We start from the raw sequence: 26,081 nt of genomic DNA on the forward strand, positions 1-26,081 counted from the left end.
TAATAATACAATACATCTCTTGAAGCACAATTACTACAGTAAATCTAACCTATAGGCAGTCCGAGGCTTCAGTGGCCCATCACAGAATTTCTGCTGATCTGGATCACATTTTCCTCCTAGACTTTCCATCTCAGCTCCAAGCTTAATGTCAAAGCTTTTATAGTTGTTGTCAGGGTTTTCAGCACATCTGCTTGCAAAATAGTTTGTTTGGTAGATTCGAATGGAATCATTGTGCTTGTACTCCAAATAGGAAGGTAGCGGGTGATGCTGTTCTGGCTTCTGCTCTGCGTTGTCTACAAAGGTGAAAAAAAAAAGATCTATAGGGCATGGGAGAGAGGGTTTACATATGCCATAGGCTTCATTATGTTAGTACTGTATGGTTTTAAAAGACCAAGACATTCAAAGCTATATTCAACATTTGACAAACTTCAGGGATAGGAGTTTCAAACCTAGAGTTCAAAACAACTTGTAAGTGAAGACATAAGTCTCACAGATACTCAGTCAAAGCATATTGATTCAGACTGAAAGTAGGATCTGCTCTTCTACATTTAGGAGGCTGGATGGTCTAGTAGTTAGGGTACCCATTAGCTATCAAGATATCTAGGTTCTGCTCCCAGACTATTAATTTGCTGGAAAGCTTAGATTTCCCATCTGCCAAACAGATATGAAGTTTTACCTTCTTTTCTAAAGCACTTTGAGTTTAATGGAAAAAAACACAATTTATGAACTGTTGATAATTGTAGTGGTCACTAATAGCTGTGCTACCATCAGCACTTACAGTTAGGCAGGTCACCTGCTTCCCATGGCACAGCTGATTTTGGTAAAGAGCAAATTCCTTCAGACAGGATTATGATATTTGATATTATGCATATCAAAATGAACTGGCATTGTGGCTTAAGAACTTCCAACCTGTTGCTGAAGACTGCCAGAACTTCTGGCAGAAAAAGCAGCCTAGTGTAGACAAAGTCTCAGCTGACTTGTCTAGGTGCCTAAACTAAATGTGCATTTGCCTAATGCACACTAAGGCAATTTAGGAGCTTGTCTACACGTGCACACACTAAGGCGCATTAATGCAGTATGCACACTGACTTCAGAATAAAGTTAGTCCCAAGTCAGTCGACATACATAGTGTTAATGTACTTATTGCATCTACATGTGTGTTAAGATGCTTTAGCTATTCGCACCTAAATTTGATACCTGCCTTTGCAAGTATCAAATATAGGTGCAAATAGCCTAAAATGGCCATTTTAAAAGCACATTAAGGGCATGCACTTGTATACCTGTTCCCTTAATGTGCCTTAAAAATGGCTAATGCACCTCAAATTGGCATGTGTAGATGTGCCCAGGGTGTTGAAAGCACTGTGTCTCCTACTTGAAACAATACTGCATGCCTGTCTGTAGGGAGATTTGCTTGTGGTTGCTGCCTTGCCTGCCAAAGTGATTAGATAGCTTCAGGTCATTTTGATACAACCCTCCAGCTCAGAGTACCAGTCAAGCCTGATGCTGGGAGATGGTTGTGTGAATCTCTCTGTTACATATGTCTGGATCCTGTCATCTGCTATGTTCTACAATCAGTGCAATAGGAAGTGATTGTTGTGCTCTGAAATGAAACCTTTTTATAATGCCTTTTACAATCTTAATGTCAAAAACTCAACTTTGCCAGATATTGTATGTAGAGGCAGTCATGCTCCAAACAAGACAGATAAGCTGGGATGCAGCAGTAGTATTTTTACCTTTTAAATGGAAACCAAAGAGAATTGAAATGACTTGCCCAGGGTGACAAAAGAAGTTTGTAGCAATGCCAAGAACCCCAATCTTCTGAGTCTCAAGCCAATGCTTTAATTATAAAGCTATTCTGTTATATATAGCTGTATAGCTTCCTTTTGAGAAAAAGTGTCTACATGTATTATATGGTCTGATCTACAGTGGTAAGTGTAAGAAGAATTTGCTTTACTAGGTAAACAGCAACTGAATCAGGTTACCTTTTTTTTTCTAAAGTACCTTTTTGTGAAGCCTTGAAGGCAATATAGATTGAAGGCAAAATGCTCAGACCTGCTTCAGCTTATCATCTAAACTGTTTAAGAGACAGATCTTCTACATATGGAAATTTCCCAAGACACACTTGGCCATATCTTAGATAACGAAGTATAGTTGCTTCTATCTGTGTTGGGACCTGGAACCAGGACCTTTAAGCTCAGGACTCCACTACTCATTGCAAGATTTCTTAGATTCAAACACCTCTTATGATGGCCATTACACTAGCATTTCTATTTATTCATGAACACGTACCATCAGCCTCCCTCACAACCACAGTAAAGTACTTTACAGCTCCATTGGTGTCACTGAACCAGCTGCAGTTGAATGTAAAGTTGATGGAGGATTTGGTAATCAGCACATCTTTTTTGTTCACTCGGATATGTGGCGGTGGAGGAGGGGGGCCTGGGAAAAAAAGAAAGGGGAAGGGAGTGAATAAAGTATATCATCTATGTGTTTTCAACTATGTAAAACAGTAATTGAGATGCAAATCTCAACAAACTCAACCAGTTGGCCCTAAAGTCTCCTATTTTATGCTCTTTGTAATCATGGAGTGTAGCCCTCTCCAGCAGAAAAGCTGCCAAAGCTCCATGAAACAGACCAGCAGCATGTTAAACACAGTGACAGTGGTAGCTCTTCAGTAGGAAGAGGAGCTGACTGAGACTCTCTTAAAGACTCATTAAATCTATGCAACCTTAAATGACAGATACTAGAACAGCATTTGCTAAGATGTGTCCAATCCGGGTACCTGGAGGTCATTTTTCACATGTAATGCAGAAAGGTCTTTATGGTCCCTTCCTGCGCCTACTGGTTCAGTAAACAATGTTTGAGGAACAACAGTGAACCAATCACACAAAACACTGAGGTTGACTCCCATAAGAGATTTACAGTGCACCTTCCATAGGAAATAGCCATTTGTATCATCCCTATGAATCTAACAGAAACACAGCAGAAATTAAATGGAAAAGAAAGTGCAATGGTGCAGGCCCCCAAAGAACATATCCAGCATAGAGGAACTGCAGTAAACTGTGCCATCTCCTATTCTATAATGGTATCCATGAAAAATAGTAATGGCTGAACTTCAAAAGTTTCAGCTTGGATAATAAACCAAAAATTCAGCCAGTCAAGTGTTTGAAGGTTAGCCAAACTTCTTGGGTCTAGAAAACCAAGCTGGAATTCTTGGTAGGGAAGGCTTTTCAGGGGATTCAGAGTCTTGCCTCTACAGTCAGCCAGCATCTAGGATTGCAGTGAGGTTCAGAAATTTAAAAAATAATGGAAAACAATTGAGCCTTCAGAGAGGCTCTGGTCTAGATTTTGTGACTTTTCAGGTTAATTTTGATTTCATTTCTTGTAGCATCCCTCATGTTAGAGAAGAGAGGAAACTTGAATGCAATTAATGTGAAGGTCGATTTTTTGTTTTCTGGCCTTTGTAGTATTCCTTTGCTCAGTGTTTCCCAGATTAAATGCATCCTATGCTGCCTAGTGTCAATACAGAGTCTCCCTGTAAAGCAAGCAGTCATGGGGAGCACCATCATACAGAAGGCACTGGGGCATGCTGTCATTTCCTGCCCATCCTCCTGAGAATGGGAGGAGTCATGGCACAGCCATTTCCATCCCACCTGCCATAGGTGACACATGTTGGGGGTACATGACCTCCCCTGACAATCGTGGTGGTGCCTGCAGGACCTCGCTAGCTCTGGCCCCGCCACTGATGCTGATGGTGGCACCTGAAGGAGCTTGCCAGCTCTGGCCCTGCTGCCGATGGCAGCACCTGCGGGTGACCCCCCCAGACTTGGGAGGCACCAGTCGCCCATGCCACCTGCAGCCTGTAGGAGGAGGAATAATGGAGTCTAACAGGAGTCCTGAACTTGCCCCAGGTGATCACATTCCTGAGAGGAATAATGAAAAAGAAAAAGAACCAGTGACAATTTAGTGCCCTTTCTTTGTCTCCAGGTAGTCTCCTACCCTGGCTCTGAGCATTGCTCTGTATAAGGGGCGAGAGCAAGTGAGAGCAAAGCAGTAATACAGAGAGTAAGAAAGGGGGAAGCAAAAGAGGATGGTTGTGAGCCGCACACTATGCCTTAACTGACATGTTATAATTGTGAATCCTCCTTCTACGGCTGCTTTTACTACATGAGCCAAACTAACCAGTTTTGCACTGAGATATATACAGTGAAAAAATGTCTTTAAGAAATTATTTTATAGTTAAAACTTCAGATAGTCTTGTGCAATGTGCAGCTAAACACAGAGGTTCCATGATCTGGCTACATATTTCAATGCCTGGTGCTGCATATTGAAGGTTTGAAGGTTGGAAAGTCTACTGTTGACTAACCAATGGGAACAGATGATTCATCCTTTCTACCTGCACCTTCCCCATATTTAAATTATGCTTATACAAAGGACTTACGATCTATCATAGTGATAGTGCTGTCTTCAACTACTTCACTGGTCATGTCTGCAGAATGTACTCTGATGGACACCATGTATCTCTTGTGGGGTACTAGTGTCATGATGTTAAACAAAGATTTCTCTTTCTCTATCCTTTTGGAAAATGCAACTTCCCCAGTGTCCATTTTTTTACACTCAATGTTATATCCATCAAAGTCAGAGTCAGGAGGAGCCCAGGAACATGCTATGGCGGTAGAGGTCTGTGGTCGACAATGAAGGTTTTGTATCTTGTCTGGTTCTAAGATGGAGGAGAAGCTGGTAAGTTGAAGTTCAATGGTGAAGAAGACCAGATTAATATATTTCATACTCACTTTGTGGACTTCATTCTTAGTACTCTAAATTGGTAGTCTGATTAAAGCAGGGGGCTCAGAATCAGAAATGCTACCCTCCCCCACAGGAATGATAAACAACTGTCATTTAAATTCATTTTGGCTCAATCTATCCATCCAGAACTACAGTTAGTGCCTTTGACTTCTTAGGGTATGTGAAACTTTAGTAATTAATAATAAAAGCAATCCCCACCCCCCTGTCTCCATGTAGTCTCATGAAAACTACAACAGGTATGTAGTGTACAACTGTGACACTTTTGAGAAGGTTTACAGGCTACATCTAGTTACAAAGAAAAAAATAATTATTCAGTATAATTGAAATGAATACCTTTTACAACCTTTTCTACCTTACAGTAGAAAAGCAGTATTTTTCAAGTGACTACTGATCTTGGGTGCCAATTTCTGACCCCCTAAAGATTAACTTACAGTTGCAAAGTATAATTTAAGAGCTACTTTGCAAACACTTCTAAGAGTTCTGAAATGTAAGACCCTTACATTACCCTCAAGCATAAAGGAAAAAGAAAACTGATCAGGACAAACTTCTGAACAAAGAAAGAGACAAATGTTTTGTAGTATTTTTCTTCTAGAATTTGGTCTGAACTTAGTAGGGGAGTGCAAAGTGGGCCTTACTCGATTCAGATTTGGCCTGAATCAGGGCCAGTGATTCAATCCGTTGATTTGGATCAGTCCCTGATTCGATTCGGTCGAATCCGAATCTGAAGATTCAATGCTGATTCAGCAAATCAGCGATTTGGACACAGGCACAGCTTTAAAAGTTTTTTCTACATACCTTGAGGTAGCAGTGCGTTTCATGATTGCTGCAGTACTGGGGTGCATGGAGCATCTCCCAGGAGCATGGAAGGCTTCCTACTGTTCTTGGCAGCGAACCCAGAAGTGGACTGGAAGTACTTCTGGTGCACTTCCAGGTCTGCCGGGGAGCGCACTGGGGGCCCCCCCGTACCTCCCCAGCTCAGCAGTCGGCCATGGGGAAACCCCAGGTGCCCCCCCAGACTCAGAAGGCACCAGTCTCCGAAGCAGGGAGGTGCGGGGCGTCCCTCCCCACTCCCAGCGCAATCCCTGGAGGACCAGGAAGTGCAATGGAAGTGCTTCTGGTCCACTTCCAGATCTGCTGCACACTGGGGAGTCCCCCGCGCTTCTGTGAGACTCCCAGCATCGCAGCACTCAAGAGCCGTCTGCTACCTAGATGTATGTAGAAAAAACATTTAAAGCTGTGTCTGTCTGAACCTCTGAATCTCTCCGAATTGATTCGGATGGTTCCAGTTTGATTCTCAGAGACTAAAGGGTCCTCTGATTCAATTCAGAGATTTGGCCACCAAATTAAGCCAAATCTCCACCTAATTGAATCCGGGACCAAAGCTTTGCACAGCTCTAGAACTTAGTCATGAATTTCCACTCACCCATAGCATGAATTGCTACTAAGGGAAATCACAGATGTGTGAATCACAGCTGCTTAACTTTTCTACAGTTCTTCTCATCCACCCTCTAGCCCTGTTCTTTTCCTTGGATGGCCCATTTTTATAGCCCATCACGGAAGGGATACTTTGAGAATTAAAGTCCATCTCAGAGATACAGGTCAGTCATGGAGTTTGGATCTTGAGATGTGGGTTAAGTACATCATGATATTTCTGAACAATCACAAAGGAAGAGTGTTGAACAAAATGGGTACCTACTTGTTCTCACAGTTTCAGACACTGTTTGACTATATGTCTTCCAACTGTTACCACTGACAGTCCTAACACTGAACTTATAGAGCCTCCCTGGTCGAAGTCCGTACACGATACGCCCCTTTGATTTGTTGCTGCTGTAAGGGTTGAATACTGTGAGATGATCTTTTGGGGACCACTGCAACTCAAAGTCATCATAATCTGTCTGATCTGAAGGGCCCATCCAAGTGATCGATAGGGAGGTGTTTGCAACATCAGCAAATGATACAGCATTAGGAGGGCTGGGTGCTAGACCAGGAAAAAAGGAGAAAAAATGGTTCACATGACATTTGTATAAAGAATGAGTTGTGGGTGACAAGACACTTATTACCTTCTACATTCTTTAGCCTCTGTAAAATAACATCAATAAAAAACAGGACTCCAAACAAGCCAGCTAGACTCTGATTAATTTCATGCCATTAATGTAATATCCAGAGGTGACCCGAGTAGGGTACGGGGCCTGGGGCAAATCAGCCCATGTGGGGCCTCACTCCCACTCCGATCCCAGACCTAAAGAAGCTACCCCTGCCATTGGTGGTGGCAGCATCAGTGGCTAGGGGTGGGAAACAAGCGGCTGGATGCAAAGCCACAGTCCTGCCTGGCTCCGCACTGCTGCTGCTGTGCCTGGCTCCACAGGGCCTTGCAAAGCATGGGGCCTGGGGCAGTCACCTCGATTTGTCCCCTCCACAGGGATGGCCCTGGTAATATCATTTACAAGCGTCTCATGTGTACTCTTTGATGCCTTTAATAATCCACATAATAAAAATGTTATCTTGGAATAAATCTACCATGTATCATTGAACATGTGAAATCTGATAGTTGAGAGAGGAAAAAGCCTTATGTGGTTCTTTACCTGTTCTTCCCCCGGCATTTGCTGTATTAGTCAGGTCACCGCTGTGGGTTACTACAACCAAGGTGTATTTTCTGCCAGGAACCAGACCTTGGAAATGCCACTCTCTCAGGTCTTTCCTCCGCCATGTTTCCTTCTGTGTGCCATTTGGATTATAAAGATTTAGTTCATAAAAATCTACATCTCCTGATGCTGGGCCCCACGTGAACCAAAGACTGTCCGTCATGTTTCTGTTAGATGCTTTGAGATTAACAACTGAGGCTGGAACTGGAAAGGACAATGTGTATTACGATGTGATGAACATGCACAAGTTTACAGTGTGGGATTCATATTTTGGGTGCATGCTAGTAGTGGGAGACTAGCACGGGTTCCCTGGGCAGCAATGTTGGCTTTGTAAACGCCAACAGAACTCTGGTACTTGATAATGGCTACACAGTTAGTGAGCTACAGTAGGTGCTTACCCTGAAAAACTTCCACTCCTATTTTCTCTTTACTTTTACCCCTCACAGTTTGCTTCCATATTAAGTCCTGTCATTAACAAATATTTTAAGCTCTTTTGGGGAAGGAAATTGCATTATAACTGTATGCATATACTGTACCCAGCACAACATAGATACCTTTGTATAATGCAGCTAGTATAATACGATCATATTATACATTTTTCACATCAGGTGTTCCATGATTTAGAATTCAGGTTCTTTTTAGATGTATAAAGATAGAGTGGGTACTGTTAGCAGTTTTACTAGTCTAGCACAAGATTTCAGGCTCTTAGATTAGCTCATTAGTGTCCTTAATGAACATCTCATTGAAGACAGATTGTCTTGTTGTATCCTTTTACCTGTTCTTCCAAAGATAGATGACTCATTAGTAAGGTCTCCGCTGTGGGTAACAATCACCATTCTGTACATCCTGCCTTGCTGCAAGTTCGGGAAAGAACACTTCTCAAGGCTCTGGTCCCCTGAAATTCTGTGCTGAAGGGATTTGTCTGGATTGTACAGAAAGATATCATATGAGTCTAATTCTCCCTTGGAGGCAGTCCAGCTAAAGGACAGGCGTTCAGTGGTACTTTCTGTGATCTTCAAATTTGTGACCGCTGCTGGAACTGGAAACAGAAATAAATATAAAAGAAAAAGTCAGCGTGTCATTAATGAAATCTAAGTGAAATGAAAACTTTTTGCTAAAAGTATCTGTTAAACCAAAATTATTACAAATTTAAACCCCCCCAAAACAAGAAAATTCAGAGGCAAGGTGAAAATACTGTCATTTATAGTTAGCAATAATGACCTATGCATATAGTTAGCAATAATGACCTATGCATATTATGAGGGATCCTGGTTTTCTCCGATTTAAAAAAAATCCCCAATTTTTGGTTAAAAAAATGTAACCTTATATATATAGTGGTGTTTCATTCTAATCATGGGAAAATGTGGATTTGGGGTTACTTTTTTTTTAACCAAAAATTGGGGATATTTTTAAATCAGAGAAAACCATTATCCTTAAATATTACACAGTGGGTCTAATTCTCCAGTCTATACTCAGGCAAAACTTCCCATATACTTCCGTAATGAAGAGCTGCCTTAGTGAAGACTGCAAGGTCTGGCCCAAAGTTCAGAGGTGCCTGAAATACATACACATTGAACACTGGGCTAAGAATTCGAAATGAATTCAAAGGCTAGATAACAAAAAGAATCCAGGTACTTTTATAATAAATATGCTGAGAGTGGCACTTATTAGCATTCTGTTTTAATACACAATGCACCATGACCTGGAGACTCCATCATTATTATTATTTTTTTTTTTTGTAAAAAAAAAAATCACATTCATATATTAAATCAGACATAATGCACAGATATCAAGAGATTGGTTTAGAGGTTTTTTAATGACAGCAAATAAGGATGATTCATACATTTATACCATATTTAATTGCAGGTACCATAATAAAACTGAAATATTTTATTACCTGTTTGGCCAACAGTTTCTGTTCTTCTACTGAACAGCCCACCACTGACTGTCAAAACTTGTATTTTGTACTTCTTGCCTGGGACTAAGTCTTCAAACTTGTGTTGTTTAGCAGTAGCTGGCTCTGATTTGTTGCTCAGTATGGTCCCTTGCTCATTTAAGAGAAGAATATCATATCTTTCAGCCACACCACCAGCACTCTGCCAAGTTACTAATAAGGAATGACTGCTGTAGGCATGATTGGCAGATAATTCCCGGACAGAGGCTGGAACTAGGAAGAACAATTAAAGAAAGGGCATTAGGAAGCTGACTGTATATCACTTACTACATATCTACGTGTTAATCAACCATTAAAAATATTTGCATATGTCTGCACAGGCACATGGATGCAGTGTGTGTGTATCAAAAATGCATTCAGATGAAGTTAAACCTAAGAGTGCTCATCAGCAATTTAGGGTAAAATGCTTTACAACCGAGTTGTCCAACTTCCCTGTGACTGGGGGCAGCATCCTGCACCAGCCATATTTTGCAAGGGAGAGAACCCCACCCCAACACCTCACAGTGTGACTCTGGGAGATGCAACTGAAGGTCACATTGTGCTTCACAGGTTGTGAGTTGGATTGCCCTTCGTTACAGGGTTCCTGTAAGCATCCCCAAACAAAAATTAACATATTCAAGAAATTCAGAGGGAAGGTTAAGCTCAAAAGAAAGGTAAGAATGTTAATGCATGCAAAAACTTAATTAGCATTCTCAGACAACCTTAACTCTGTCCTTTAGTAAACTTACACAAAAACTCTATTATTAAGGTATTTTAGAGCTCATTATGGTTTCAGATGATATTAAACTGATTTTCAAAGACTAATTTTTCTTGCACTTCCTCTTTGTGATGAATTGAAAATAAATATGCCTAAATTAGAGACCCCAAGGGAGGGGCCTAAAAATTACAGCTGCTTTCATAAAACTGGCTAAAATGAGCTGATGTGGCTGGCATACTGTTTAACTAATGGCATGGGCATTCAAGGGACAGCACTTTTTAAAAAATCATGAGACTATTGCACTGAAAAGGCAGCATATGGCAGATTCAACCAAACATGAAAAATTAAGTCTTTGTTTCTAGAGATTCTGGTTGCTTGCCCCCTTTTCATACCTTATACATCATGCTACCATACCAATAGTAAAGTTTATTGTTTTGGCCATCTCTGTTCATGATTTAATTTAAATCTGGAGAAAGTGTCCAGGGTGAAAGTCAATGATGGAAGGCTAGCTAACCAATTTGAGTTTTACTGCTCTGTTAAATACAATACAGCTTTCTCTTTGCTGACACCCATAAAAATGAGGGGAGAGCTACTAACATTTTTCCACTCCTTTTTCTCCAGCAGTGTAAAAGGGAATAGAAAGCATCTGCCTCTCCAGTATTTTGAACTTGTCTTGAACTGGAGAATCCCTAGAAATTAGAGAACCAGGTTGTATGACACCCTCGTATGGCTCCTTGTGCCTGTAGAAGTAGGCTGAACTGTGTTATCTTTGCTTGGAAGACAAACCCTTTGGGGACTGTTGCCAACTGGTGCAGAAAACAACCACTTAGCCCAGGCATCTTTAACCTGCCCTAGGATGGAGTTTGGGCAAAAAAAGTGTCAGAGAACTATAATCTGTTCTCTGAAGAGATGCTTCCATCACTGTTTCAAGGAGCATAAACTTGCAAAGCAGAGTATGTGGATCATAATTGCCCCCTGAGCTAACATAAATTAATTGCTTGTTTAAACAAACATATGTGAGAAATAATATCAGATAGTATTTACATTTAAATATGGGCACAAGGTCCTGACTGTGCTGCCATTAGCTCTTTTCTGCCATCTTGTTATGGCTGAGTTGTATATGGCTGAGGCATTTACAAACTATTCCTCAGATGTAGGTTACATTCTTCTTTCCTCAGGCATGAAAAGTAAGTATAGCACAATAAGGTAAAGATGAAGAGAACAGGTGAGAGGAGTAGAAGGGCAAGGTTCCAGACTTCATGGCACTTGAGCAGCAGAAAAAAGAATGCAAAGGAAGGATTATTAAAAAAAATTAGAAAAGATAATTTCTCTAGGAAATAGGGAGAAATGCCTGAATAATAATCACAGTTTTCTAAGTAAGGTATGAAAGCATTAATATAGAAACAACAAAAGCCATTGAGGTAATAGGGAAGACAGGCTATATGGGGGAAAAAATGTGTTTTAGCCAAGAGCAACTCCACCCAAAAATTCTAGCCTCAAAGCAAAGTCAAGTTCTCAAAAAAAAAAGGAAGAAGATTTAAATCAAGTGACTGCACTGTGTATTGCCCTAGATATTGGATCTAAATATAACTTAGCAGGCCCCAACTGAGCAATGGGCTCTGCTAGTAGTATGCAACTTAAGACCCTCCTCAAACATGAGGGGATACATTAACAGATCCCAAGATACAGGGATGCAAGGTACAATCTTGTGAACATGTACTCAGATACAGTTGCTCATATCAAAAGGACATGGATATATAAACAACCTACGAGAAGCAAGGTCTGGTTTGGTAATATCTTTTACTGAACCAGCAATATAGTAGAGAGAGATGTTAGATATTAGAAATAGTCTTCCTGAGCATTTTTGTAGCCAAAAGTTTGTCTAACATCTCTACAGCTGGTAAAATAAAATACACTACCAATCAAAATTTGCTTCTTGCATATTTCTTAGATCACCATAGCTATAGCACTCCCACTCTAGTAAAAACAGTTTACTACAGGGTAAAAGAAGGAGGGATTTGCTGTGCATCAGCTGGTACACAGTAACTCCTTGCATGCATAATCTTATCCCGAAGCAAGGAGAACATACATCATGGTAACTTAGCCCTTAATGAAAATGGAGTAAGTTACTATAGTAAGTAGAATCTGAACCACAGGGTAAAAGAGAACACATAGGCAACTAAGAAGTACACATGAGATAAAGCCCTGTCCCTTTTACCCTGTGGGAAATCATTATGTCCATTCCTTTAGGGTCTGGGGAATGAAACCCTCAAATTCTGGGTGACTGCAGCACCAAAGCAACAGCATGTCCCAGTTATCATGCCTCACTTACACAGGCTCCACGTTGAGGGCCCCATGTACACATTATACACGTTACACTAAAGGTGTGATTAACCAGTTAATCACACCTTTAGTTGTGGCCCAGCTATACATTCAACCAATTAATGGTGTGATAAGCAATAAACTACAAAGTTTAGTCAACAAAAAAACTGTAATAATTTTGCAGCTTGTTCTTATCATACCATTAATTGAACATGTGGCTAAATGCTCCCCCCATGGCTGGGAATCCCATCAGCTGAGGAGCTCCCAGCTACAGGGTTGTACCACCAGCTGCCAGTTCTGCAGCTGACAAGACTTGCACTGGCAGCAGCACTGACGGCATTGCTCCCCACTGTGGACCTCACCAGTTGCTGGGCTCAGAGTGGGGAGAATGCTGCCTCCTGTGAGCCTCATCAGATGCAGGGCTTATGGGGGGAGGATGGGGGGACATGATACAGCAGAGAACACTGCCACATCTGCAAGCCTCATCAGCTGTGGGGCTCGCAGTGGGGGCAGCATGGGGAATGCTGCTTCCACTGTAAGTCCTATCAGCTGCGGGGCTGACAACTATGGGAGCCAGTGCAAGGAGAGCACAGGAATGCAATCCTGGGCTCCCCTTGCACTGGCAATAAGGCATGATTGGATCTGATGCTGGATCCCACAGTCATTCCTCCTGCTATGCACGTGTGGCATGGCAGGAAGCGTGACTATGTGGATTGCGCATCAGATCCTATCACACCTTTACCTGAATGTGCAGAGGTCCCAGGAGTGTACAAGTGAAACCACCTTGGGGTCACCTCCAGCAGCTGCTCTCCAGCACATTGGGGATCAGAGTCCTAAAAGCAGCTGCAGAAGGACACCACACAGCCACCTGATCAGCATATATCTAGGTATGGAACACTTGTCTTTGGCAGCAGTTGCTAAGGTGAGGTCATCTCTCCTAGGACATATTACTGCTGCAGTGGAGAGTTACCTCTTGTGATACAGAGACATCTTCTCTCATCTGAGTTGCCCCATACTTTTGAAAACTAGATGAATAAAAAAGTAGCAACATCTAATAAAATAGTAAATCTCATGGGCAAGCTTTATACATTTTTGGTCATTATCCATGAAGAAACATACTTGTTCTCCCAAAAGCTGCTAAATTGTTGTGCAAAGTGCCGCTGTTAGACTGCACCACAACTCGGTACTGCTCCCCTGCTTCCAACTTGTTAAATATGTGCTCGTAGACATGCTTTGAGACAGTTTGGGAATCAAGCTGATGGCTTTGCTGAAATAACATCACTGTGTAGGAATCAACATCCCCTGCTCCAGGAGTCCAGTTGACTTTTAGGTTGTTTGTCATCCCATTGGGGGAAATGTGAATGTTTTTGACTGCACTTGGAACTGGAATAAAAAGAAACAGAGAGAAATCAGTCAGAAATGTTTCATTCCATTGAACTATTTCACTTGGTATTATTTCTATAGTTGCAGCAAATGACATTCTAAAGTTTAGAACAAGAATGACTACAACAAGAAAAAGGACCCTTTCCTCACGATGATACATGCTTACACACAGGCATAATGTGACTCATGTGAGCAGTCCAGTTTCCCATAACAGTAAAGATACAGATGTGTATGAGGGTTTGCAATATGGTTCCTTAAAAATATACAACACTCTCTCTCTCCTTCCCTCTCTCTCTTTTTGTATTCGGAAATCAAACACCACATGTTTCCAAGGAAAATGATAAAGAAAACAAAAGAATATTGAATCTCTGCATTCTGCAAATATTACTAAATAATACTATACAAACATATTCCCTCTGGGAATATCAAAGCTTTTTTCAAATTAACACATGAAGCCTCTCAAAACCTGAATAATAAACATATTGTACAGGTGGGTAAATTGAGGCATCGAGCATTTAAATTATCAAGCAAGGTCACCAAGCAAATCAGGAGTAAAGACAGGCATAAAAGAAACCCATCTTCTCCCATAATCAACTAAGCAACTATTCTCAAACATTCACATGTTAATGCTTTTGACATTTATTTATTAATGTAAGGTCGTGTTAGCAGAAATGTCAATATTACAGCTGGTTTCACTGTGTAATAAGGCTCAAGCAATTTGGGACCCAGCCTGGATTTTCTGAATTTCCAGTTCTTTTCTCTGGTTATTGAATGAAAAAACCATAAGGCAAGTTTTAATTGTTGCATTTTTTTCTTACTTGTCAGTCCTTCTATGAAAGTAGCACACTGTGCATTGCCACTAATTGTCGAGACAAAAATTTTGTATAGGCGTCCCGGGGTGAGAGCCGTGAACTGATACTCCTCAATGGTGTTTCCAAGCAAAATGGGTGGGAAGACCTTCATGTCATTGAAGAGCAGCTGAATCTCATACTTATCAACATCCCCCTCAGCCTTTGACCAGGTAACTCGCAGATCTTCTGTGCTTCTGTTACTAAGAGACAGACTCTTTACTGACTCTGGCACTGAGAAGACGATAGAAAAGAGACCCAGATAAAAATCTCAGTGATCATTATTCTGGTTACAGTTCTGAAATACTACTGCTGGTGTGAACTCTCTCAAACAAACTTTTATTGAAAGGCATGGATTATATTTAAGACACATGTTACAACACCTAGCACAGTGAGGTCCATGTACCTCAGCTATTATATTATTAATATAATAATTAACATATAATATGAGAGGCAATTTTATTAATAATAAAAATTTAGATGATCCTTCCTGTATCTTCAATGGGTCACATGAAAAAGTGTTTTAAGTGAGTGATGCTTTGCATGGCCTGTCATACCTTTTCAAACATAAATAATGGATTAGCCTTGTACAACATTACAGAATCTTCATTTCAAAGGTTTCAAAACCCAAAACAGATATCTTTGATTTAAACATTCATTGTAACCTAATTACTTCCTGTTTGTACAGTGACACCCATCTGTAGAGTCAAGCTATCATGGTTAGCTATTAACATATCATTCACCTTTTTTCCTGTGTATTGTAAATACAAATGTCTCCCTCCAAATAGAATTCTCTCCCAGGTATTTACTTACTTGTTCTTCCATACACCCTTTCCATAGTCTCATATTTTCCACTCTTTGTGCTAACAGTGATGCTGTACTGCCTCCCTGGGACCAGTTTACTGAACACACATTCATTTGCATCTTTGGGGACACTTTTTGTCTGGATGAAGTCATTGTTGTTCTTGATGATCACTTCATAATTATCAAAATCTCCAGTGGCGTGCAGCCAGGACACTTTTAAATAGTCACTTCTGGCTGAATTGCTGACAGCAATTCCTTGAACACTGGAAGGTACTGGAAGAAAGAAAATAAATGATCAGGGATACAAAACAGCATCTGGTGTCACACAGAACACCCTAAAAAGGCTAGACAATCACTATATTGGATTAGGGGAATCAGAAACAGCTACTTCAGAAGAGGATGCAATAAATCCCTACACATCAGGAAGTTATGGCCTGGACTGTCCACTGAGAACATTTCTTCTTAAACCCTATTAGAGGTTAGGTTATGCCATTTAGCATGAAGGATCAAGAGGAGATGGGGGAAAAGGGGGGTTAATTCTTGTTAATTGTAACACCCACTGTTCTTATTAGCCATATACAAGGGCAACATTGTTACTGAACACTACTGAAGTCTTTGGGTCAGATCCCATTCCACTTATTAGACACCAAGTAGATGTAGGCACCTAAGTGTGATCCTATTCTAGCCTCCTTGAGTCCCTGGAAAAATCTATTACTTTCTTCATCTTTGCCATAAGATTAAAGTACAAAAAGTGGCAAAGAGGAAGACCATCCACCCACCCCTTTGTATTAACAAGTTTTTAGGGAACTGAGTAGGTTGGGATAGAATTGCACTTCGGTGCCTAATAGGTAGAATGAGATCTGAACCTTTGTCTTCAGACTAAAATGTGGCAATGAGTTTCATAGACTGACTTTGCAATGAGTGGATGAGAATTTCCTTTTATTTGTTCTATGTTTGCTACCTTTCAGTTTAATTTACTGTTCTCTTGTTCTTCTGGAAAGTGAAAAGACTAGAAATGCATGCTATCTTCTGTACCCTTTGTTAATTTGTGTATCTGACTCCTGTCTCCTTTTCTTCTTATACTTCCCTAGTTAAACTGTTTTTAATACTTTTTTAAATATCTTCATATCAGTTCTTCCCAAAACTAATAATTTTGGTCACTCTTCCCTGAAACCCCCTACGCCTGCTACATCCTCTTTAATAGAGCACAATCAGAAGTTAAGGAGGTTATGTGTCCTTCATTTATATGATAAAATATTTTCAGTCTTACTTTCCATTCCCTATTCACTTACGTACCTGTTTTCATGGGGTTTTTTGCCTCTTGGACAGTGACAGCAAACAATGGTACATAAAAGGCTAAACAAAAAGACTTGGAACAAAGAACTATTGAGCCAAAAATTGTCATATGAGCTCAGTTCACCATGAGGACTGTCAAATTACTATTAGATTCTGATGTTTCACAAAATTGAAAGCTCCTTATCCTTTCACTTATACTTAGATTAAAATTCTGGGTCTCCTGAAAACCACAAATTAATTCTCACTCAGGCTGTCTTTACCATGTAATTACTCTATGTCCGCCTTTTCCTTATCATGCAGTGAGCTAAATTCTGTTCCCATTAAGTCAATTGCAGCTTCAACATTGGCTTCAACAGAGGTGAGAACAGTAGGCCTGATTCTCATTTATGTTCAGGACTGCAGCGCCAGGGTTAATGGGAATCAGTCCTTCATTCTTTAGTAGCGTAGTTAATGACCTAACCCTCTCACTCACAACCCTCAGGTACACTTTTTGGTCAAATGTTAATGCTAAGATGGATCACTGCAAAAGACTGAACAAGCGACATGACTGAATTTACACAGAGCTTCTTTTTTCTCTCCTTTTTACCTGTTCTTTCCTGACTGAAGGAATGATTTTCATATTTCCCACTTTTTGTGGTTATCATCACATTGTAGAGTCTTCCAGGAGTGAGGCTGTTAAAGGAACATTCACTGAAGGATTTGGAAATGGTCAGAGTCTGAACAGTCTGGCCGTTATGAGAGAGTGTTACCAAATAGCTATCTACATCTCCGGTAGCTGGCAGCCAAGAAACACTGAGGTAGTCACGCCGACCTGAGTTATTCACTGTTACTCCAGTCACACTGGAAGGAACTATTCAACAAAAAAATAAAAGAGGAGAATGATATAGCTTACTCCTATTAAGGGTAACAGGCATATATAGAACATGACTATGAAAAATTAAAATCTAGGGTTCTTATTCAGGACTAGGAAGCTTTGCACAGCAAACATCTGAGTTTCTGAGGAAACTGAATGAAATTATCTGTGACAGTAAGACTAAAGGTCTGATGGTGACACTTCAAAAATCTCAAAATATTGCTATGCTCACAAAGCGTCATTCATCATGAGTATGAATAACCACTTATACTTTAGTTGTTTCAAAGCCCCAGCTAACATATGTATTTAATTATCAGTAGTTTTCTGCCCTCTAGTGATCAGATTTTATATTCATGTATTTATTTATTTGCAGTGAAGCAAATTGTGCCCATGGGTTTCAACTTGTCAGAGCTGGTCAGTTTCTCATGTAATTATCAGAAGTATTTACTGAAATACTGTAACTTGAATATGTCAGACCCTTAGCAGGCACAATTTGGTATAACTCCACTGAAGTGAAGCTGATGTACACTTGTGGAAGCTCTGGTGGCCCATATTCTGTCATAGTCAATAGTAATGGGAGATTTTAAGACTGTTTTCTGGTTTTTAAAGCTTTCAGTTCTATTTTCTCACTGTCTTTCATTATTTTTTTCTGCGAATACAATTCTTTGTTTTCGTGAGAAACATCTGAGTCATATCACAGAATTTTTGTCTTTCCTGAATTAAAAAAAATGATTCATTTGTATTGGTGCTTTAGTATTTTTCCAAGTCATTCAATATCCAGAGGACTGTTGCTGGTCTCTCTGGCTCCTGAAAGGTGCAGAATTAAACCAAAAGATTCTGAATTGAATGTTTTGCATCCTTGTACTATGTGAAGGGCATCACAAAGAGCCATTATAATTCACAAGAATCTTGGCAAGAGACAGGGAATGGAGGGACAAGGGATTTAGTGACTTGTCCAGGATTACACGCAGGAAATCTTTGGCTAAATCTAGCAGCTAACCCAGTGCTGATCTAGTGCTTTAATCACAAAAACCTTTCTTCATATTGAATTCAGGCTTAAAGAATTTACAAATAGGGGGTGGAGTGCATCCTTCTCCCCTTTTATACCTGTCCTTCCTTCTGCAATTGTTTGTCTGGAAGATATTCCTCCACTAACTGTGGTCACAACCACTGAGTAGAGGCCTCCAGGTTTCAGGGAATGGAAGTGGTATCTGTTGGTCTCACTGGGTACAGTCTCATTTTTAATGACTACATTTTCATGAATCAGCAGCACTTGGTATGACTCTACATCTCCCACTGCCCTTGTCCAATTGGTGAACAGACTGTTGGTTGCTCCTTGGTTTTCCACAGTTAGGCTAGTCACCTGAGCTGGCACTGCAATGGGAAAATGGCATATTAGTAAACAGAAACAAAGATAAAAAATTCCCCAAATAAACATAGTTCAGTCACACTACAGAAATGCATCAAAGCAGCAGTTCAATTTACAGACAGACTCAACAGGCCTAAAAATAAGCTAACTGTGGACTCCCAGTCCTGTTTCCTGTCTGATGGGATGTGGTGTATCGGAAACCATCTACTGCACTGAGACGTCTCCCAGGCTTTTATAGGTCAGACTAAAATGATTCAAGATTGAAAGCCTGGGAGGGACCGCATTTCATAAATACCATTTAAATAAAAACAAAGTACTTAAAAACAATTGTTTATGTGATGACTATTGTACTTGCCTAGAATTCTCCCACACACCTGTCCCTATTCAGTGGCAAATGAATTCCACAAACAAAAAGGACTTAGCTAAGGAAACACCTTTCAATTCTGTAATTTTCTGAGTTACTGAGACATACATTATTAGTCTTTCTTGAATTCGTTTTGCTATGGAAAAAATTCAGAGCACTCATTTTTTACTATTACAAGCTGAATTATAGAATGCCATTCTTGTTACAATAGGGTAGACCTGTATAGACAAAAGTAAATGGCACCTGGCCTATCATTTGGACCAATTTTCACAAAAACTCAAATTAACCTTTTAAAAATTTGACAAAATTTGGTTGAAATAAGGAAACATTTTGGCCTTGGTTGGCAGTCAGACTTAACTGTCCTACCTTCCTATATGTGAAAACACATAAACCGTGAAAAATTAAGGTCCAGACATCCTATTTTGTCTAATATCAATCTCAGTACTAAAATACTAACTATTGGACTTTGGTTCCAAAATAATTTGGCCTAATTTATTTTTAATGTGCACCTACTTTCATCTAATTGTACTTCTAATTACCACTGAAATAATTCTGTTGACAGTAATCATTATATTAGTGATATTAAATATAATTAGATTAAGTTAAAAATTTACTTATTAAAAGTAGATCAGATTAGGTCAATTATAGAGTTGTCAGAACCAAAATCCTGTGTTCAAACATTCTGAACTTTTCCTCTCAACCTTGTGTGGGCTTTGTCATTGTGAGGTTTGGCTTTTTGTGCAAAAGGCTATTTTTATCTATTCAGACCTTACTAGGATTTTTGTGGGAACACCTTTACATTCCAACATATACTTGCAAACTTAGTAGGTTCTGGAAGTTGATAAGGTTGAGAGAATATTAGGTCTCAGCTATATGGTACATTCAAAAGTAAACTCCAAAGTTTCTGAGTTTGATACTTTATAACCAGTGCCTGATTTGATTGCAAAAAATAGATTCAGCCTAAGTGAGGTGTGACAGTCACCCTTTTCAAGGACGGGGTGCCTAAAAGAGAGGGGAATGAAATCTTGCTCTAATTACAAAATAGATAAATGAAGGTTGAAGTCAAGCATCCTACTGTTCAAAAGAATCATAACACTTTATTAAGCTTCACAAGGGATCATTATCAAGCTTTGTAAGCTTGATTTGACTAACTGCAAATATGGTTTTTTCAGGGTTGTGTCCACCTGCAGTTACAATTTAAGACCTCGAATGCATTAAGGAGCACATCAGTTGAGAAAAGCAAAGTGACATACATGATTTACATTTGTACATGTGCACAAAATTAGCACCCTGTCAGTTTCATACTAGTATCCAAAAAGGATTACAATTTTACTTGTGCAGCAGTCTTCATCTCGAGAACAGACAGAGGTTTTTAAATCAAAAGGACAGTGAAATTCAAACTGTATTTTGAAGATTATACGTTTTCTGTCTGCCAAACTTGAAATTTTCCCATGAAGCAATACTTTTGCATTATATTTTTTCCAAAGGTGAACTTCCCTTAGAAAGTAAAAATGGGCCTTTTATATGGAGCCTCATGCTAATACATATTGATCAGACACAACATCCATATTTCAGAAACCAATTTTGATTAGGAATTACACATCCTTCCCAGAAAGAGTTGGCAAATGGCAGAGAAGAGAAAGGATGTTCTGAAATATACTGTAAAGTACCTTACATACACAAAAAGAGATTTAGAAATGTGACATTTCTACTGAGAAAATGCACACACGTTCCTGAGTCAATTCAAAGATAGCTAGCAGTTGGTGGTGGTGATTCACTAAAGTTAAAGCAGACTGATAATATGGTACCTGTTCTTCCTTCTACTGAAGTCCAGTTGCTTAAATCCCCACTAAAGCTGGTGACAATAGCTGTGTATTTTCTCCCAGGATCTAAATCAGCAAAGGTGAATTCTTTAGCTTCTTTTGCAAGAGCTTTGTTTCTGACAGTAAGACCAGTATCTTCCAATGAAACCACATAATTGTCCCATTCTGCAATAGGGGTTACCCACATAATACTAAGTGAAGATTCATTGGTATGCTTTATACGGAGATGAAGAACAGGATGCGGAGCTGAGGGAAGAACATAAATATAGCAATGAGCAAAGGACTTAACAGTGAATATATGTGCCACATCTTGGCAAAACACATGAAAGGAATCAGTAAAAACCTAACTCTGTGCATTTGTGTTAATGGGATATAAGGATATCGCTCGAATGAGTAACAATTTCATTGAGGGAATGGTGATAAACTCTAATCCAACAAGGAACGTATTTTTTTAAGGAGGAAACCTTTTAAATCTAAGCACAGATTTAACTGCCTTGTTGAACCTGGGGTCCTAGACAGGGAAATAAAGAATTAGTATTGGAAAATGGCTGTAATAAATATGAAAGGTATGTGCCTAAGTCCACATTCTATTCTTACCCTGGTGTTTTTCTGGAGGAATTCTACTGAAGTTAAGGGGATGATTCCAGCTATAGAGTAGAACAAAGGAGAGAAGAACTTTATCCTCTATATGCATATTGAGGACTTGGTGTACATGTGTAAAGGGATGTAGAGTATTCATCATTAAATTTGGTCTTATAGGAGAAAGCCTAGTCTCTCTCACTTTGCAATTATACCAGTGAAGTTCAGTTAACTTCAAAGAAATCACTACAGGATTGCTCCAGAGACAGTGAAATCAAAATGGGTCCCATATTTATATTCATAGAATCACAGAAATTTAGGGTTGGAAGGGACCTCAGGAGGTCATCTAGTCCATCCCCCTGCTCAAAGCAGGACCATCCCCAATTACATCATCCTGGACAGGGCTTTGTCTAGCTGGGTTTTGAAAACCTCCAAAGATGGAGCTTCCACCACCTCTTTGGATAGCCTGCTTCAGTGTTTTACTATTCTCTTAGTGAGAAAATTCTTCCTGATAGATATCTAATCTAAACTACCCTTGATGCAACTTAACACCATTGCTCCTTGTTCCGTCATCTGTCACCACTAAGAACAGTCTAGCTCCATCCTCTTTCGAACCCCACCATGAGGTAGTTCAGTCTGCTATTTAGTCCCCTCTTAGTCTTCTCTTTTCTATACTAAATAAGCCCAGTTCACTCAATCTTTCTTCGTAAGTTATGTCCCCCAGCCCCCTCATCATTTTTGTTGCCCTCCACCGGACTCTCCCATTTGCCCACATCCTTTCTGTAGTAAGGGGCCTGAAACTGAACATAGTACTCCAGATGTGGCCTCACCAGTGCTGAATAGAGGGGAATAATCACTTCCCTTGGCCTTCTGGCAACACTCCTACCAATGCAGCCCAGTATGCCACTAGCCTTCTTTGTAACAAGACCACTCTGCTGGCTCATATTTAGCCTATTGTCCACTGTAACCCCCAGGTCCTTTTCTGCTGAGCTGCTGCCCAATTAGTCCCATGGATAAGCTGAGCCATGGAAGATTAGTTCCTTTAGATTTACTGCAGCTAAATCAGTGCAAATGAGGATTACCTCCACTAACCTCCACTAATGACCAAAACGCTGGCTTGCATCCATAGATGCTTCTCAAGCAAATCCCAGGACATCATTCTCCCCTTGTACTCGGCCTTGGTGAGGCCGCAGCTGGAGTACTGCGTCCAGTTTTGGGCTCCACAATTCAAAAAGGATGTGGAGAAGCTTGAGAGAGTCCAGAGGAGAGCCAAACACATGATCAGAGGTCAGGAAAACAGATCTTACGATGACAGGCTGAGAACCACGGGACCCTTTAGCCTGGAAAAGCGCAGGCTCAGGGGTGATCTGAAGGCCACCTATAAGTTTATCAGGGGCGAACACCAGGATCTGGGGGAACGCTTGTTCACCAGAGCGCCCCAAGGGATGACAAGGTCGAACGGTCACAAACTCCTGCAAGACAGTTTCAGGCTGGACATAAGGAAGAATTTCTTTACTGTCCGAGCCCCCAAGGTCTGGAACAGTCTGCCAGCGGAGGTGGTTCAAGCACCTACATTGAACACCTTCAAGAGTAAATTGGATGCTTATCTTGCTGGGATCCTATGACCCCAGCTGACTTCCTGCCCTTTGGGCAGGGGGCTGGACTCGATGATCTCCCGAGGTCCCTTCCAGCCCTGATGTCTATGAAATCTATGAAAAAATACTACAGATTTGCAATAGTGAACATAATATGGCAACAGTTCTCATATAAGGCTGTTTGTACATCACTCGGTTACATCTCATGGGTCTAATTCTACTTTCACAAAGCAAAACAGGAGTTCCTTCAATGAAGCCAACAGAGTTATATTAGTGTAAAAGTGGTGTGAATCATTACATGCAAACCTCGCTTACCTAAACTGCACTCACTTCACTTCAAATGCTTTCCATATTTACATAAGACTGGGTCTCCGGGAAAGGCAGAATCAGTCCAAATTACACTGCTTTATCACTTATCCCCATTTTCTGACCAGCTGAAATTCAATGGGAAAATTCAAGCATTGTCCACACCACAACTGGACATGGTTTCCTAAGATAACTAAAGCCAGAAAGTAGCAAATAACAAAGATCTAGGTATTTGTTCTTTCGTTTACGAAGTCAGTAGGCAGATAACTACACCAGTGAAATTAGTTACCTGTAAAGTTCATGTAAAAGCAGTTTTCTTGTGAATCATTTAGTGAAATTCACGTGTGAATTTCCTAATAAATAAGCACTATATCTGTTTTTTTTTAAACTGCCAAAATAGTCCCCTTGAATATTTTGAAAATTCAAATTAACAGAATAATAAGAGTGCTGACCTGTTCGGCCCTTGCAATGAGCAGCATTTTGTAAATTTCCACTTTCCACTATGACTGCCACCTCATATTGTCTTCCTGGGATGAGTCCTATATCACGGATGACATATTCTGTTCGGTCTTTCTCAATGGTAGTGTTCAGCAGCACAGTGGAAAGGTTCAGAAGCACAAGATTGTACCTCTCCCAGTCTCCCGCAGGGGGCAGCCAACTCACTCTCAGAGATCTCAACCAACCACCACTACTTGCTTTCAGACTGGAAACTTTCTGGGGAACTGAAATACAGAAACAAGAGAGAGACTTTGTATTTTTTTTCCCTGAGGAGACACCACTAGACAGCGCTGAAATCTGATTCACAGCCCAGCCACTGCTGAAGTACTAAGCAATCCCCCCTAAAAATATCTGGGCAGCTAAAATTCTGCTGCTGTGCATACTCAGAGGTACTGCCTCCTCACCTGAGCTAAGCAGCTTGGTGCTGATCTAATGCCTAAAGCCACTTGGAAACTATAAACTAGGCATTTCTGTGCCTAAGTCCCTTTCAGGGCCCAATTCACTAGTGTCTAACACATACCAACAACACTTAGTTCAGCCAAAAACACAGCAGCCAGGGCTCGTGATGGTCAGGAACATGGGTTGTTGTAGGTGCTACTTCCTATACACAATTCTAGTATTAAATTAAATGAAAGACATGGGTTCTAGGTCTTCATCAAACCCACATATACTTCCTGCCAGGAGAGTAACCCAGTCCCTAGTATCTGAGGTATTACACTGAGGAGGGAGAGGACTTTTCACCCTTCTAGTTGAAGCTGAGGCACTTAGGTGTGCAAACACAATTCAAAAAATAAACCCAGAGATTTCAAACAGAAATCCATAGTCTTAAAAATATTTCGACCTGCTGTGGTCTTTCTGATTCCTTTGTAATAGAAGAATTGCTCTATTATTCTTCTGTAGTGAAAAAAAATCAAGTGAAAGCTAAGAGCTCAGAAGAGAGATTTTCTGAGGGGTGCCTTGAGTCTAACAAGGATGAGAACAACTGGCTCCTTCTATCAATTTAGCTTTGAGTGCCAAACCCAGGCTCCCAAATCCTTCCTCAGGACCCAAAACTGTTTTGAAAGTGTGGCTGCTTTTATTAAAAGTCCTAACTGTAGATACCCAAAGTTTGAAAGTGGTCCTCATGTCACAAACTGGAACATAAAAAATCGGAGTTACATCATCTAGTTACACATTAAGATGGATGCATTACTTTTGTAAATATTGTAGCACATTTATACATGGAAGGCTAAGTTCTGATTCTATTTAAGTCAATGGAAGATTTGGCCATATTTGTTACCTTACCAATGCTAAATCAATATTTGGCCTAGATTCAATAAGGTATTTAAAATGTGAGATCTATGGGACTAATTATGTGCTTAAAAGGAGCTTACTGAACCACAATAGGAGTGATAAGAATTAGGTAGAGAAACTGAGCCATGGTTTAATTGAAACGTTTAAAATGTCTTTTCTAGGTAATAGGTAAAAATAGCTCAAGGTTTCACACAGGTTCTTTTATTTCATAAAGCAACATTTTTGGTGTTTGGGGTAACGCTTATGAAAACACAGTAGTTTTGTTTAATCTTTTCCTCTTATTAGCAACGTTCTAATCTGTCTATCTTTAAATATGTACAAACTTTCTACAGGGTTTTTTTTTTGTACTTATGGAGATACATATCAGCCCATTTTCAGTTTATATTTGTGCTCATCATCCACTTACAAATTTTCCTTATCTAAGGAAGCTGCACTTGAAGCTGTTGGGTGACCACCCATTTAATAATCTTCCCCAAAAAGGGTTGGCTGGCAATCAAGTGATAGTTGGCTCGGGAGACAGCATCAAGAGCTCATCTAAATTCTATCATGAACCAAGATATGTATAATGTAAGTAACGCATGGTCATAGTCAATAATAATGTGAGAAAACTACTGCAGACTGTTTAAAAAAATCAGCTCAGTGTGAACTG

At 40.1% G+C, this 26,081-nt stretch overlaps 1 protein-coding gene across 6 annotated transcripts in view; it reads right to left on the reverse strand.

Annotated features, from left to right (window-relative positions):
• Positions 1-26,081, reverse strand: part of PTPRB (protein tyrosine phosphatase receptor type B) — an 85,441-nt gene that overhangs the window by 25,175 nt on the left and 34,185 nt on the right. For all 6 annotated transcript variants that reach the window (XM_090042521.1, XM_090042522.1, XM_090042520.1 and 3 more), the window contains 14 exons: positions 24,094-24,363; positions 21,147-21,407; positions 18,713-18,979; positions 17,339-17,602; positions 15,466-15,729; positions 14,623-14,886; positions 13,541-13,804; positions 9,346-9,615; positions 8,224-8,487; positions 7,389-7,652; positions 6,503-6,784; positions 4,442-4,720; positions 2,290-2,439; positions 50-293 (listed from right to left, as the gene is read on the reverse strand). In XM_090042521.1, the coding sequence (XP_089898647.1) occupies positions 50-293; positions 2,290-2,439; positions 4,442-4,720; positions 6,503-6,784; positions 7,389-7,652; positions 8,224-8,487; positions 9,346-9,615; positions 13,541-13,804; positions 14,623-14,886; positions 15,466-15,729; positions 17,339-17,602; positions 18,713-18,979; positions 21,147-21,407; positions 24,094-24,363 (3,607 nt within the window). The remainder of the gene's footprint in view (positions 1-49; positions 294-2,289; positions 2,440-4,441; positions 4,721-6,502; positions 6,785-7,388; positions 7,653-8,223; positions 8,488-9,345; positions 9,616-13,540; positions 13,805-14,622; positions 14,887-15,465; positions 15,730-17,338; positions 17,603-18,712; positions 18,980-21,146; positions 21,408-24,093; positions 24,364-26,081) is intronic.

This window comes from Crocodylus siamensis, chromosome 4, assembly GCF_052110815.1.
Source record: "Crocodylus siamensis isolate JL-2025a chromosome 4, ASM5211081v1, whole genome shotgun sequence".
Classification (NCBI taxonomy): domain Eukaryota; kingdom Metazoa; phylum Chordata; order Crocodylia; family Crocodylidae; genus Crocodylus; species Crocodylus siamensis.